Source organism: Coregonus clupeaformis, chromosome 13, assembly GCF_020615455.1.
Source record: "Coregonus clupeaformis isolate EN_2021a chromosome 13, ASM2061545v1, whole genome shotgun sequence".
Classification (NCBI taxonomy): Eukaryota; Metazoa; Chordata; class Actinopteri; order Salmoniformes; family Salmonidae; genus Coregonus; species Coregonus clupeaformis.
In genome coordinates this window covers 42,996,354-43,013,140 of record NC_059204.1, presented here as the reverse complement: position 1 = coordinate 43,013,140, position 16,787 = coordinate 42,996,354, and the positions used below count along the sequence as shown (strand labels likewise).

Sequence of the window (16,787 nt, the reverse complement as noted above, 5' to 3'; positions counted from 1 at the left end):
CACATACAGTATATAAACACCCCCCGGCCCCACCCGGACGCCCCCCTCTCATTCCTAAGCAGCTCAAATGGAAGAGATGATCACCTCATTTTGATCAAATTAAGCCAGGGTTTATCTCTTTGTTTAATTTGTATAATCCCCCCACCCACCCCCTTCCCTAGAAAAAAAAAACCTGAGGGCTTCCAAGCTTTTTGGAAAATAATTCTGCCAATTCTGTTCCTATTCATGCCAGTCATAAAAAAGATGAGCAGAAAGATTAGAAGACAGAAGGGTTGATGTGTCAGAGAGGGAGGAAGGAGGAAGTGAGGGCATCCAGGGGAGGGGAAGTGAACAGCACAATTAGCCAGGGGTGTTGAGTGTAATTGAAAAACTCTGCCTCCGGGGCAGATGGCGTTGAGGGAGAGACTTAAACAACACTGGCAGAGGACACTGAATTCCCAGGTTACATGAGTCAAGAGGAAGAGTAATTGCATCAGTGAAGTGTATAAGATTACAGGGTTCTCCTACTCTGAGGGGTGTGGTCTCAAGGTAATGAACCCAAAAGTCAAATCTACTGACAAGGTCCACATAGAACAGCATAGTATAGCAAACTAACTGCTGTATAACTAGAATAATTCACTCCTCATTTATTTTTCTCCTTCACCACATGGTCCTACCCTCATAGTTTTTTCACTTGTCCTTGCTTCTACTGTATCTTTCCAAACATGCTCTCTTTCTTTTCCTCAAATCATCCCTTTTAACGACCGTAGAGCCTTTCCCAGCTGGCAAATGCACAATCTGGCAGCATAATATCAGCTGAAACGTTTCATAACACTAAGCAGCAGTAAGATCTATTTATATTCTATTCATAGGCCACAATATGATCAATTTCCCCTGGAAGGCAGCAACATTACATGGAGCTGGGGAGGGACGCCTCCTGTTTCCCTCTCCCTGTATGGGGAACCAGCTGGGGGGGGGGGGGCTCTGCTCCACCTACCTGTCAGTCTTCCCAGACTGTGTATCACTTCATTCCCAGGAGAGCCTGTTTCATATACAGTTACAGAACCACTTTCAAACAAGGAATAACAGATACTCCTGCTGTTGAGGGGGTATTAATATGACACAGTAAGAGATCCAGCAGCCTTCATGATATTCTGCTTCAGCCACAGGGAGATTGCTGAGCTGGTTGGAAGACTCCCGTGTGGATAAGTATGCAGAGTCTGAGACTCAGTGCTCACATCAAAGGTGGAGGAGTCCCCCTAATGAGGGGAGGAGACGTTACATTACATCACACCAAGGAAACGGGCAGAGACCACGTCTGTCTGCTCATCAAACAGAATGCTGCCTGAGCTCCACCCTCCAGGGGGATGGATGGTTCCAACAGGCTCCGTTTAGGAACCATTTTATAATTCCTGGCTGCCAGGCACTCTCACTGCTGTAAGGCTCTAGTCTCCACTTCTGTGGGGAGAATTCCACATGTGTACATGCCAATGAGAGTCAGTGACCGGATAAAAACCTCAGTGAGAATCTCTAATAACAGTGTAGGGTTTCACACAATGAGAGCAGCAGACTACTACTACACCATGCATATCAATGACAATTGTGTCCACCCTACTGACAACGATGATGATGATGATGATGATGATGATGATGATAAAATCCATCAGCCTTCAAAAAGACCCAGGGAACAGTAAAGCAGTCATAGTAGTGGTATACTCTTAAAAATAAAGGCGCTATCTAGAACCTAAAATGGTTATTCGGCTCTCCCCATAAGAGAACCCTTTGAAGAACCCTTTTTGGTTCCAGGTAGAACCATTTTGGTTCCAGGTAGAACCCTTTTGGGTTAAATGCAGGATCCTTTTCACAGAGGGCTCTACATAGGACAACCGAAGAACCCTTTTGGAACACTTTTTTCTAAGAGTGTAGTAAAGTGTTAAGCCAACATAGAAGTATTCTACCACAACCTCAGCTCCACATGTTAGGACATTTAACCTAGCTGATGTTCTGATGCTATGATAGGTCTGCTCCAGACATACTGAACCCACTGCTCTGTGGCTCCTGGGGCGCTGAGTGAATCACTGGTATGAATTATTGAGACTAAACAGTATTACTGTAGTGACTGCTCTGCTGCTCGCTAACTACCAGCATTTAGCAGAGTGGCAGAGCCTCTGGAGGACACTGTGTAAACTAACATAGCATACCTTCCCACTGCTCCATCCCCCTGCAAACCATCAGATTATCATATCTAATATGTAGAGATTACAGCCGGCTAGACCGGCCAGACAGACTCTTAATCTCATAGCAGAAGACGTTTATGCATCCCAATCTTCCCAGCGTTACAGGTGATGACACACACAGTTGGTGATCCCCATCAGACTACTGCTGTGTAACCTTTCATAATCACATTAACATACCTTAGAATGATAAGGTTCACTTACTGAGGAAACTAATCACAAAAACATCCTACAATGAGTATAAACATGTAATAACACTAAAGTATAATAACCCCCACTCCCTACCTACCACCCAGCCCCCATGTGAGCTCACCTTCCTCCAGCTCGTCCATGGTGGTTATCTTGCGTGTTCCGTCGATGGAGAATATGAAGCGGACCCCCTGGGGCAGGTTGATGTGGTCGGAGAGGGAGCGCGTCAGGTCGGCCAGGAGGGCGTCGAAGGTGCGGAAGCGTTCGACGGCCACGGCGTACACGATGCCCTTGAAGTAGCGGTCTCCGTTGCGGTAGAAGCGCACCTTCTTGGCCTTCTTCTCGTTGGTGAGGGCCTGCAGGGTGCGCGTGCGGTAGAAGCTGCAATGGGCGCTGTGGGTGGGGCTGGGCAGCCCGTTCATGCGCCCGCCCCGTGGGGTACGGGGCTTGTCTCGCTCGTCAAAATGGCCGAAGTCCAGCTCCATGGCAACAGAGGTCCGGGAGGGTCCGTGGTAGATGGGTGCTGGATGTGGAGAGCTCTGGGGAGTCTAGCATTGAGATAAATAAAACAACAGAGTTATAATTATGTTATATACAGTATAGAAAAGGTGAATTGGTAAATATATTTTCATGGATTAACTCATAGACTCTCAATGACAGAATACCAAAGTGGTAAATAAATCCCTCAACATTCCACCATCTAGCTACTGTGAAATTCCCTTGCAGTGGGTATCACTTTCCATCTCCATCCCTCTAATACAGTAGTGTACCATGCACCACGGGTGTGCTGGGGTTCACATGCAGTAAACCGAGCCAGCCCTCCCCCGTCTCTCCAGAGGGTGTTTGGTTTCTGCAGGATGAAGAGATTCCGGGCCAGCCCAATCAATTACAGCCCTCACTATCGATTAGCCCACCCCCTTACAGACACACACAGAGGTGTGTTAACCTCCCGCCCCTATGTGCATGTGCGTGTGTGTGTGTGTGTGTGTGTGTGTGTGTGTGTGTGTGTGTGTGTGTGTGTGTGTGTGTGTGTGCGCGTGCGTTAAGTGTGTGAAGCAACTGGAGAACACTCTGCCATGACGGAGCTGCGACAGAAACACAAGCCTCATTTGGGAAGTTTCCTAGTTGAACAGGGGATCAATATTTTATGTCCAGTGAACAGAATCACTCTGCTGTATACTCAGTAGTACATGTCCTATGTAGGCCCTACAACCCTTTAGTGATCCTAAAACTAAGGCCATTAGCTCTGAACATACATACAATTATGGACCAAATGGACTAAACATTTACATCAGTTGTACACATGTCTTATGTAGAGCTGGGGCTGCTCCGCCTGTAAGTCTGCCTGTGTCCTGACCTACATTGAATGGAAGCGTGGCCAGTAAGGGGCTATTATTAAGAAGCCCCGGTGGATGTGTGATATTTTGGAGAAAAGGTCTTTCATCAGAGTGAGCTGCTGTCTGTGGTCTGACCAGGATGTTTCACAGGCTGGGAAACAAGACACTTTTCCTCAGGCTCCAGGATGCGTGAAAAAGTGTGATTCTGGTTTCTGTTTGTGATGTGTCGTATATCTTACATGAAAAGTGTTTCACCTCATCTGTCTTTTTAAAGACAGATATGGCAGAAATAAGCCTAGGAGCATCCGAATCAGAGGATCATCCCACACACCAGAGTCTGAGCTATGAGCAGGCAGACTGGGACGGATATGTAGCTCCTGTAGCATCATCATCCACCTCCGCACCGTCAGCTAAGGGCTCTTGGACAAGACAGACTAGAACTGAGCTGAACATTTGGAGCGTTATTCACTGATGTAAAGTAGATGGTATCACAGTCTTCTCTGTGGTGCTGAGCACCATGTGCGAGGGTGTATTCACACTTTTCAATGGTTACTCATCCTCTACACTACAGGGTAAAGGTACAGGCGTGACTCACCCACAAGTTTGCATTATCCAATGTGCAACTGAACCCTGTCTAAAAATAACAGCAAGTCACTGAAAGAGAGAACAGTACTAAGGTTGAGGGTAAAAAACGATTCAATTTCTTTTTTTTAAGGTTTTTATTTGGTTATTGATAGATAGGATAACTAGTGTAAAGACATGAGCAGGTCTCTTTCAGGGTCTCACCTCTCTGTACAATCTGTAGTGAATATACAGCATTCAGCTAGATGCTGCGAGGGGTAGCAAGCACAGCACGCTGTGCCAAAACTCTCCACTAACATCTGCTCTTTTTAAACGCAAACAGACCTTTTTATCCCCTCCGCAAAAAGACAGAAGAAAAGAAAGCATGGTGGGAGGAGCTGGCAGGCTGGCTGGCTGGCTGGCTGACCGGCTGGCTGGCTGGCTGGCTGACCGGCTGGCTGGCTGACCAGAGAAGTGTCTGCTGCTACCCAGTTTGTACTGGAACTTTGCAATAGGCAGTTTGAATAATGAGGAGATCAGCCACTGAAAGGGCAGAGAGCACCCATTACTGTGCCACTCTGAATGGGCACTCAGCAGCCACCCTCTCTGCTATGTCTCACATCTTATCCCAGTCATGAGTCTCTCCGCCGTAGGAGGAAAGAGGACACCGGGAAGGTCATTGGTGCCACGCCCTACCCTGGTGCATGCTGGGAGACCTGCCCTGCCCTGGTCAGACTGATAGTCTGTCTGTTTGTTCCGACAAACCTTTCGATGGCGGGCATTCCGGAGTGGAACGAGCGTTTCAGTGAAACTAGCCGACTGCAGAGCAGACAAAGAAACACGTCAGAGTCGTTCTACTCCAGTGGGGCAGGTTGCGTCGAAACAGCGACACACAAAACCCCCTTTCTAATGAATCTCATTAGCCATCTCTGTGTGATCTAATCAAAATGAATAGAATTCCTCTGTATGAGATGGAAAATGTGCAGTTATGATGACCGCACAGTAGAGCTTTCTGCTAGCTGCTCTATGACAGAACAAAGACTCACTGCAATACTATAGCGGTATCCACATGGTCCAGCACAGACACAAATACAAATACAGACACAGACACAGACACAGACATAAACACAGACATAAACACAGACATAAACACAGACATAAACACAGACATAAACACAGACATAAACACAGACACAGACACAGCAGCCATACTGTACTGTCCATGACCTGTGAATGAGGTTAGCTGCAGCGGGACGAACCTCATCCACACCTGCCTAGAATGTGCTGACACCCATGTCTGGGCTGTCTGGCTGTATTTGTATCAGGCTTCTCTGTAAAGACACACAGCAGACAACATGAACTAGTGGCTTTGTTTTTAACAATGCAAGTTACCAGGTCTGTCATCTTTTTCTCCTTCAACGTCTTCTATCGAAGTCCAGTAACTATCACGTAAAACAGCCTCACCACTCTAGGGACAATATGGGATACACTGTGTCACCCAATAGGCTAGTGTGCTCTGTCTAGCTCCAGGCCTAGTCCTACTCAACGCCATGATGCATTTTCCTACATCTTTCAACCATCATCAATAGCCCCTCACACTCAGTTGCCCAAAATGGCCTCTTCTAAACAATGCTGATCAATAACTACTCGTCAATAATCCTATAGGCTTTCAGGCCCATTGTTCACAAACAAAGCATTTGTCAATATCGCCCCACAGTCTAAGTCCCAAGATACGGGCCAGTAGTGTGTTAAAGTGGGCAGGAGGTGTGGCGGCTACAGGAGGCAGGAGCTGGTGATGTGTGATAAATGACAGTCATCTTTGACAGCCTGACCTCCTCCCCACAGCCCACTGAGCCCCGTCCTCTGGAGCCCCACAGAGACCACATCCCCTTCCTGGAGTGGACACAACAGAACAGATGCCAGAGGGAACAAGAAACATAACAGCACCCCCTATACCCCCCTACTAACACCACATCCCCCTGCCTGGTGACATCCCAGGACAAGCCCTTTTCATGTGACCTTAACTCATCCCACCTAAAAAAAAATCCCCCCTTAAAAATATATTGTTCCTGTTGTGAGCCCCCTGGGGCACTTCGATATCCTGTCGAGAATTTGATTTGTCTGCTAAATTCTTAATGCAGTATTACTATTAGAGCGAGGCTGGAGGTGCTGCTCTCTGGGGAAATGTAGCAGAACCAGGCCTGTGTTTAAGAATAGGATTAGAGGAGGAGAATCACAACTGATTCACTGGTGACTAACTGACACCCTCACAGAGCTGCTGCTGCGGCCTGCTTCACTCTGATACACAAGATTATCAGGTACAATGAACTGCACAAATAGATTTTTAAGACTATCATTTGTGAACACTGATTGATATGTAGATGATCAACGATTCAGTAATTCATTGATACAGAGTGAGTCTTGGATGAAATGTGTAACAATGTCACATTCTAAGGTAGCACCTTATAGTACACCTCAATGCACCATGTGGTTGAATCAACTTTTAAATAGCACATAAACCCTGTGTTCTAGCTATATTTAGCTGGACAATTATTGGATTTCTAGGGGTTAGATCTGGGGTTGTCAGTTTGATTATCGGTAGGACTGAAATCCCCTATCTAAAAAAAACAGCCACCTCCTGAGAGTAGCACTGCAGCAGCCCTATTCACCATGCCCCTACCCAACACAGTTTCCACTTTGTACAAAAACACAGACCCACATGTGGGGAGGGAGATGAGGTTAGTTTATATCTGACCACTGACCAACACAGGAGTTGGCACACATTGTTATGTCAACACATTCAGTCCATCTAGGCCATTAGTGTATAGACTGGAGGCTGCTCCCTGTGACATTTAAAGCTCTGATCTGTGCCAGGGGGATGGACGGACAGACAGACAGACAGAGTCCAGGGCTGGGCCAAGAATTGAAACAGCTTTACCAATTAAAGCCTGTCCACTTCCTGCCAAATCCTCACCTAGTGGCTGTGAACAGTGACCACACCTCGATGGGCTCAGACAAAGACATGCAGGCAGTCTAACCCCTCAACATCTCCACACTTCTATCCCCCAACTCTCTCCACATACAATGCCCACACATGGCTCAGCTGCTGGGTGATGGTAACCACATTTAGACTCCATGATTTAACAGGGATGTGTTAACTCATTTCTGCTTAAACAGTGATTGTGTGGAACTGGCAACGCCCCAATGGCAAAGGCCATGAAACTCACTGCTTTTAATGGTGAAATACTGATTGTGATTTATATGTCCTCCTCCCCTAATCTCTCCATAGCCCGATCACATATGTGCCCTTCATGGAGACAAACAGAGAGGACCACATTGTCCCCACCCAGGGATGTGTCTGGGACCACCCATCCCCCGCCCACCCTCGACCTGCAGAGCCCGGAGTCTGACTGGGGTTTTATGACAGCCAGGCCCTGGGATGCATGGGACGGGGATGGGGGTGGGACCGAGGGAGGGACCAGAGTGGGATGGGTTATGGGTAGTGGTACTCCTCCTGACAGACAAGGGCCTGGCTCCCAATCCATCTGCTCCCATAATGGACCGAGAGGTAAATCACTGACCCTCTCCTCATCACTTCCACTACTACTACTACTGTAGTACTACTCTATCACTACTACTACTACTACTACTACTGTAGTACTACACTACACCACACACAGATACAACTACAACTGCACATAGAACTGCACTATTAGTAAAACTGCATTCAAACATGAGCACACTAATATAATGTATCAATACTAGTGTTATTACTAGACTAATGACTCACCCCAGTGCATTCCCATCAGCAGGGCTTAAATTACAGGAGTGGCCCCTAGCTATTGAAATATTTATATTGCCATCCCCATAAGGTCCAGACCCTTACTCATAGGACAGTTAATGTCATTCAAACCCTGAATATAAAAAAAAAACTATGAATGTGTATAATAATGCATGCTCTCACCAGGCTTCCCTAACATTGCAGCAGATAGACAGTTATATTGTGTGAAGGTGACATGTCTTAACTGCACTACAGAGATGTGAGCCTAGGTCTGTGCCACCACCATTCCCACCACCACCAGCGTCCTGTATCCTCACCACAGCTGATCTGTGTAACACTAAGCCTGTCTTCGCTGGTTTTAATCAGTCATTTTCAAAAAAAGAACAAAGTTGATCTGTACTCCCTCTCTCATTACAATAACAAGAAAACGCATCAGTTGTCCACATTATCTTAGAAAAGTGCGGTGGGCGTAGTACCCTGCATACAGATGAGCTGTGTTAGTAGTGTACTAACGGGTACGCGCACACCTACAACCACCTGCTCAGCTAACTGCCTAAATAGCTTACAATTAGAGCAATCCTCAAAAATGTTAAATACTAAAATCAACAAATCAACACATCGTCAGAAACAGAAGTAAAATACTGACATCATATTTTTTGCCATTTAATTATGTTTAACCCAGATATAAAGTCTCCCACTAACGGTACTCACCCGCGCTGGAGTGTATGGAGTGAAGTGGGTGGGTGTGGATGCTGCAGGAAAGCTGCACGAGCTCTTTTTGCCTTTGTCTGCCTCTCTCAAGTCCATGAGCTGCGCCTACCTGACCGGCTGCACTGCTGGGTCCTAAAGCCGACTGCTGAAACCGCCCTAGTATGGCAATGGCACAGACCGGTATTTTGGGGTATTTCTCTCAAAAGGATGACGTAAACCTTTTCAACGCTGTAAAAGGTTTACTTTCGCAATCTTACTGTGTCATGATTAAAAATTTTTCATTAATTGAAATATCCATGGGCTATAATGCTGCCTATTGAATTATAAATACTAATTTGAAGAAAGAAATCTGCTGAGTTTATTTGATCCCTGTGTTTTGAGAAAATCATGCCTCAGTTTCTTTCCACTCTTTTACCACTTCTATTGGTAAAGTAATGTTGTGTTGATAATCCCTTCCAACAGATTGGATGTTGCGCCTCTATTCACACCATACATGTTACTGTATATTTCCAGAGGCAGAAACAGCAGGATTATAAATTGATACATTTGCACTTGAGTGTGTGTGTGTGTGTGTGTGTTTGCGTGTGCATGCATGTGTGCGTGTGTGTGTGTGTATTTGTGTGTTTGCGTGAGCTTGCTTCAGAAGGTTAAGCCCATTATGTACACCACTGCCAGAGATAGAGGAGAGAGGATAGCTCTAAGAGCTGATGTCCTTCCAGATAAGAGACTATGACATGACAAATCAGGACTGCAGACCCCCACCCTCTGTATATGGGTTGCATCTGGCATGTGTATCAGGTGCAAGTGGAGGCGTTTATGAGAATCTGTGTTTAGATGTGTCTGCGAGTGTGTGTTTTTATTAACTTATCATACAATCCTGTCTTGTGTGTAGTGAACTGAGACAAAGTCATCAGAGTGCATCTCTTTGAGACTAATCAGTAATGACGTTGTGATGCTGGGCCTCTATGGGGAGTATGAATAAAAGCCTAAACACCTTAATACATCTGTCCAATCTGCTTTCCTTCTGTGGAGTTCAGGTTTGAAGAAAAACAGGCCCTTTAAATAAAATCTGTGTCTTGGCCCAGTCAACAACACACACTACATCACCCTGTGCTGACATGGTATCAAATAAACACCAACACCTCTTTATAAGGCTCCTGTCACCATCAATAACAATACAGCTCTCCATCAGATAAAGGATCCATTGGACTCTGTCCAATAGAGTCCCTATATAATTTGATCTAGCTGATGTCATACTGAGTTAACAGGCTGTACTGTCAACGTATTTCTCACCTATTGGCTATGTACGATGTATCATAAAATAAGAGTATGGTGTAATGTATTATTGATGTTAGTGGCATCATCTGACATGGCAGTGCAGGCATAAAGTGTAGACAAGGTCCAACCCAGTCTCAGAGCGTTTCGTATTATTCTGTACGTAAATCTGAGACAAGCCATTTAGTTTGATATGTTCCGTTTTGTATGGTATGTATTCATTTGTGGATGTCCATTTCCCATTTTGTATGATATGTTACGAATTATAATTAGTATTATATATTACAATATGTTACGAATTTGCAAAGCGTATGATATGTTAAGAATTCTAGCTAGGTGGCTAGGGGTTAGGGGTTAGGGTTAAGGTTAGGGTTAAGTTTAGGAGTTAGGTTAAAATGTTAGGGTTTGGGCTAGGGGAAGGGTTAGCTTAAATGGGTTAAGGTTAGGGTTAGGTGAAGGGTTAGCTAACATGCTAAGTAGTTGCAAAGTAGCAAGTAGTTGAACATTTGCTAAAATAGTCAGTGATGAGTTTCGAACTCGCAACCTAAATCTTTAGAACGCTACTCCAGGGCACTTGATCCCTGCTTCTCCTATGACCCATCAACAGGCCAAAGTGTGTCAAGGAGGAAAAAAACACAAAAACACCTACCCAGCCAGGTATGAACACTGAAACAGTGGGTGGGGACTTCGTGGGACCATGTGGACCGCTGGAGCAAAGTGAATGTTGATTTTCTCCATTTGTGAAACTATTTCAGTTGGATATGAGTTTCCAATATATTTTCAAAGAAACTGCCACCAACAACCTTTTCAGGAAATAGTTTCTAATTGATCTTGTAGTTCACAATAAGAAATGACCTGTGCCCATTTTCATACCACAGAAACCCCCAAGCTCTGCCACTGTGACAAGAGAGAGCAGTACTACTGTTTAATGTTGGTGCCCAGAACACAGGAAGGGTGGAGGGCCGTTATTTTGTATGCTTTCATTTGTTTCCCTATCCATTGTGTTTCTTTGGTAGATACAGAGAATAGTTTGTATGTAAATCCCATGGAGTTCAAAAGCCCTGAAAATAGAACACCTAACTTCTTCTCTACAAATGTTCATCCTATTTAACTCTGTGAAATGACTTAACCACAGTTGGTTGTTTTAGAGGGATAATACAAGGATAAGACTGGTCGCCTTAGAAAGCTAACATGATTGGCCCTTTCTAGAGGGGTCACTGTGGTTTTGACTGCCCCCCCTCCCCTCAGGCGTAAAATACACTTTCGGACTCAGCTGTTGCTGCATTCTGGAGCCTCTCCTATGCATGTCACACATAACTCTAATTCAGTCTGACCGCTGCCTCCTCAGCACCTCCCTCAGCTGTCTGAGAGGGGCTGCCTCTTGCCTGCAGACCGCCGATCCACAGACAGGAGGGGCAGCGGGTACATTTGGTTGGGGGGCGGGCACAGGAAGAGGGGCAGATTTGGACATTAGCCACTCAGTGGGGTGCTGTGTCACATAATGCTTTGGGCAAACTGAACACGTGCTGTGCCTCATTCAAAAGCTGTTGTGGATTAATCTTCTTTGGGCTTCACTTCAAAATAATTTTGACTAAGTTTACCATCACAGAGAACCTAAATCAAACTAAGTTTACTGTATGTGTTTTCCTTTGACTCCTGGCTTATTGTACACATACTATTTCAGCATGAGTCAATTAGCAATTTGTTCAAATGATGAACATATTATTTACAGTGAACTAGATGTTATTGTGCCTAGTAGGAATAGTAGACACTTTAATAAACACCAAATAGTAGGGAGCAGCTCTTCAGATGGAGGTACTGCTTCTCTGACAGGGGTGAGTGGGACATGACTGAGACTGAGTAACTCACAGCTGGTGTTTTTGGGAAACATGATAAAAAGGAGGAGGGCTTGCAATGGGGAGGGGCATGTTATCTTGGTGAGGGGGGCTGCTATGACGACGAATGAACGAGGATGTAAACAGACGATGGGTCATGGAGGCAGATGTCCAACAGGCTGTCAGAAAAAGGCAAGGCCCAGGCTGGTAAAGCTATAGTAGACAGGTGGAAGAGGGTACTGCTTAGACCACATAGTGAATGTGAGACCCAGCAGGGTATTCCTGACATCAGGATCCACATATGCCCACAGAAACTCACCCACAATTATTCTATAAGACAGGGGAAACAGAAGGAATGGTTGATACTAGACTATATCCAATATTATTGTCATGAACCCTGCGTCCTGAGTCTGTTCCTGCCTGTGTTGCCGTTTTTCTGCTCTGAATCTCCTGTTTCCTGAAGGTTCCTGAACGCACCCTGTCCGGTTGCCGCATCTCCTGACCTGAACGTGAGGCTTTGGAGACCTACATAAAGGAGTCCCTAGCTGCTGGTCTCATTCGTCCCTCGTCATCACCCCTGGGGGCAGGATTCTTCTTTGTGAGTAAAAAGGATGGCTCTCTTCGACCTTGTATTGATTATCGGGGGTTGAATGATATCACGGTCAAGATCAAGTATCCCCTGCCCTTGATGAGCTCTGCTTTCGACTCCTTACAGGGTGCTACTGTGTTCACCAAGCTGGACCTAAGCAATGCGTATCATCTGGTCCGGATCAGAGAGGGGGACGAGTGGTTGACTGGTTTCAATACACCGATGGGTCATTTCGAGTATCAGGTGATGCCGTTTGGACTGACCAATGCCCCAGCCGTGTTCCAGAGTTTGGTGAATGACGTCCTGAGAGATATGATCGGTCTTAAATTTTTCCTTGACGTTCCAACCGGGGTCTAAGAACGGCAAGGCGGACGCCTTGTCCCAGATGTTCTCCAAGACGGAGGAGAGTGGGGCCAAGACTGAGACGATTCTTCCCCGGAACCTTGTCGTGGGAGCCGTTATGTGGAGGATTGAGGAGGAGGTTATGGCGGCCCTTCGGACGCAGCCCGGCCCCGGTAACGGTCCACCCGGTCGGTTGTTTGTGCCTGAGTCGGTCCGTTCGGCTGTCCTCCAATGGTCCCACGCCAGCAAGATGGCTTGTCACCCTGGCGTGGCTCGGACGATGGCGCTTCTACGCAGACGATTTTGGTGGCCTGCCATGGGAGAGGATACTCGGAGGTTTGTTGCTGCCTGTCCAGTTTGTGCGCAGAACAAGAGTGCCAATCGGCCCAGCTCTGGACTTCTTCACCCCTTACCGATCCCCCGGTGACCATGGTCGCATCTGGCCCTGGACTTTGTCACTGGGTTGCCCTCTTCTGAGGGGAACACGGTCATTCTGACTATTGTGGACAGATTCAGCAAGTTCGCCCACTTTGTGCCCATCTCCAAGCTTCCCTCTGCCTCTGAGATGTCCAAGATCCTGGTTAGGGAGGTTTTCAGGGTCCACGGATTGCCCAGTGACATTGTTTCCGACCGTGGCCCTCAGTTCACCTCTGCTGTCTGGAAATCCTTCTGTTTGGCCATTGGAGCTACAGTCAGTCTCACATCTGGATTTCACCCCCAATCTAATGGACAGGCGGAGAGAGCCAACCAGAAGATGGAATCCACGCTGCGCTGCCTTGTTTCCTCCAACCCCACCTCTTGGGTCTCTCAGTTGCCTTGGGTTGAGTATGCCCACAATACTCTCCCTACTTCTGCCACTGGGATGTCTCCCTTCCAGTGCCTATACGGCTACCAACCCCCTTGTTTCCTTCTCAGGAGAAGGATCTCTCGGTTCCCTCTGTCCAGGCCCACATTCGTCGTTGCCACCGGACCTGGCATCGGGCCAGAAAGGCCCTCCTTAGAGTTTCTGACCGGTATCAGCTCCAGGCGAATCGTCGCCGTATTCCAGCCCCCGCTTATGCCATCGGAGATAGGGTCTGGTTGGCTACACGGGACCTTCCTCTGCGGACTGAGTCAAGGAAACAGTCGCCAAGGTTCATTGGTCCGTTTGTGGTGGAGAGAGTGATTAATCCTGTTGTGGTTCGACTCAAGTTGCCTAGTACGCTCAGAGTCCATCCCACCTTCCATGTCTCCTGCCTCAAGCCTGTTCTCCTCAGCCCTCTGTTGCCCCCTCCGCCTCCTCCTCCTCCTCCTCGGATGATCGGAGGTGGTCCTGTCTACACGGTGCGCCGCATCATGGATTCCAGACGGCGGGGCCGGGGTTTCCAGTATCTCGTGGACTGGGAGGGGTATGGTCCTGAGGAGAGGAGTTGGATTCCTCGGCGTCAGATCCTTGATGCTGACCTCCTTCGTGACTTCTACCGCTCCGGGTAGTCCGCCCGGTGGCGTTCGTCGGAGGGGGGTACTGTCATGAACCCTGCGTCCTGAGTCTGTTCCTGCCTGTGTTGCCGTTTTTCTGCTCTGAATCTCCTGTTTCCTGAAGGTTCCTGAACGCACCCTGTCCGGTTGCCGGGCGACGTGCTAGGCGGGTGATCTCTCGATTACCCGCACCTGCTTCTCATCAGCTTCGGCACACCTGGTCCTGATCATCACCCCTTCATAAGCTCTGACCTGACATCCATTCCCTGCCGGATCGTTAGCCATGAACAGTATGTTTTGTCAGCGTATCAGCCTCTGAGTTACTAGCGTTAGTTTTGTTGTTTTGCACCTTGTTGGCCTGCCGTGTACTTACCTCCGTTTTTTTCTGTCTACAGTCATTCTCCCGGGACCTTCACCCAACCCCTGCCTGGTTGTCGGCGGCTGCCGTGCCATCATTGGATCTGCCACTTCACCTCCACCAACTCATCTCCGCCGCCCGCTCCGTCTCCTGGATTACTCTGCATCTTTTTTGAATCTGTTAATAAATACTCACCTTCGTTCAACTCACCTCGTCCTGGTCTGCTTCTGGGTTCTGTCGTAGTGAACCGTGACAACTATAGCTGTTGTGTCTCATCATCCACCATGCTGTCAATGAAACCATACTCATGAAAACATTTATTTTGGTTTCAGCCGTGATCAAATAAGGATTCTATCCTGGAAATGGATCCCACAATTAAGTTTGTGCTAAATTTCATTTTTTTACCCTGGTGGTGTGTGTTTCTAGAAAACCACCAGATGCTTCCCTCTATTATGTCACAAAGGATCCGATCATACAAAAAGTTAATGATGCATATTATTACATATATACTGTACATATTTCTCTTCATAAATGTTAAGTGATGTAAATTTCAACTGTGTTGTATTTAAATGTTTGGTGAGACTGCTGCGTTTTGAGATAGCATAGATATAGTCTGGTCACTCCTCTTTCACAGTGGGTTTGGAATGAGTGCCTGCATGTGTATCAGGCTGATATTATCATGGTCTCCAGTGTAAAGTCTGACAGTCAGTCAGTCAGTCCATCAACCATGGACATGTTAATACAATTACCCATCATGCATCACAGGTTTCAGTCCGAATACACTGATAATGAATCTCATCATGATAAAAGTCATCAGCAAGATCGCTTTGATGTTACTTTTATTGATGTCGATTAAGGCAGCCCTCCGCACCTCTCTGATTCAGAGGGGTTGGGTTAAATGCGGAAGACACATTTCAGTTGAATGTACTCAGTTGTACAACTGACTAGGTATCCCCCTTTCCCTTTCTCTTTATTGATTATATTTCAGCATCTCATTCATACTTTATGTTAAAGACATGCTCCGGAACTTTGGTGACTACTAAGTGTTTTTTAAATCTCCCGCTTTGGGCTGGATGTGTCAATGTTCATACATGCATAATCTCTGAGCAGAATTACTGTTTTACCTCAATTAGCCACAAAATCAATAGTTTGAAAGCGACTGTTTTTCTGGAAGCTGTGTTGCGCCATTTTCCCTACATTTTCCCCCACGTGGGCAAGAGAGCAATGACGTGGTGCACATATTTGCACATATGTGGCGTAGTACGCAATTTTTCAGGGACCACTTTTGGCTAGTGAGAGCTACTTTCACAACTACTGGCTAAAAAGTATACAAATGTACCGGAGAATCTCTTTAAATTCATTGTGGATCGAGTGGATGAGCTAATGTGACTCTGGGAAACTGATTAGTGCTTTTTATCACAGCAGCAGTCTGAATGGATCCATCAGTCTGCCTCTTCCTGCTTCTGCCCAGCTCAGTCAGCACTCTGCTGGAGCACTCAGTGACATCATCAGTAAGAGGCTGACCAGCAGGACGCATGACAGGGCATCATCACACCAACCCGACCTGCAGCCCTGACTCAAACAGACAGGCAAGTAAGTCAAAAGGGTTAGAGGGTCCAAGGTGGTTGAAGTTTGTTGCCACAGAGAAAGGAAGACTGGTTGGAAAGGGAGGGTTTGGTAGTGATGACAGTGTCACTAAGATGACGACCCCTCCATTAAACTGTGTGTCTAATGTGACCCCATTTATGCTCTGAGGAGCCATAAGAGGTTTACATCCAGAGGCCCAGGGTTAGGGATGAGCTCAGTCATTCACACTGCCAGGACATCATGGTGAACAATAGAAGACTAGAGGATAATGTCATGTGTGTGTGGAAGTAGTGTGCTTTCTCTCCTTCAAAGATACTTATCATCACATCATCATCACATCTGGTGAATCACAGCTGCTCCACGCACTGTGTGTGTGTGTGTGTGTATGTGTGTGATATTGCAGCTTCGTAAGGTGATAGACAGTCAGTGCCTGTGCAGTCAGTGCTTTGTCTCTCCCACTGCCAGTTGAGACTGAGGCAGACGTACAGCCAGACTAGAGCCTGGCATGACCCCTCTAACTGAATGCAGGAGAGAAAGAGTTTAGAGTGGGG

The 16,787-nt window shown here is 46.7% G+C and overlaps 1 protein-coding gene across 3 annotated transcripts in view; it reads right to left on the bottom strand.

Annotated features, from left to right (window-relative positions):
- LOC121579524 (neuronal migration protein doublecortin) overlaps positions 1–8,893 on the bottom strand; it is a 66,886-nt gene extending 57,993 nt beyond the window's left edge. For all 3 annotated transcript variants that reach the window (XM_041894178.2, XM_041894179.2, XM_041894180.2), the window contains exons 1-2: positions 8,793–8,893; positions 2,527–2,950 (exon numbers count right to left, since the gene is read on the bottom strand). In XM_041894178.2, coding sequence (XP_041750112.1) covers positions 2,527–2,950; positions 8,793–8,888 — 520 coding nt within the window. In that variant the 5' untranslated portion in view covers positions 8,889–8,893. The remainder of the gene's footprint in view (positions 1–2,526; positions 2,951–8,792) is intronic.
- Between the last annotated feature and the right edge of the window lie 7,894 nt (positions 8,894–16,787).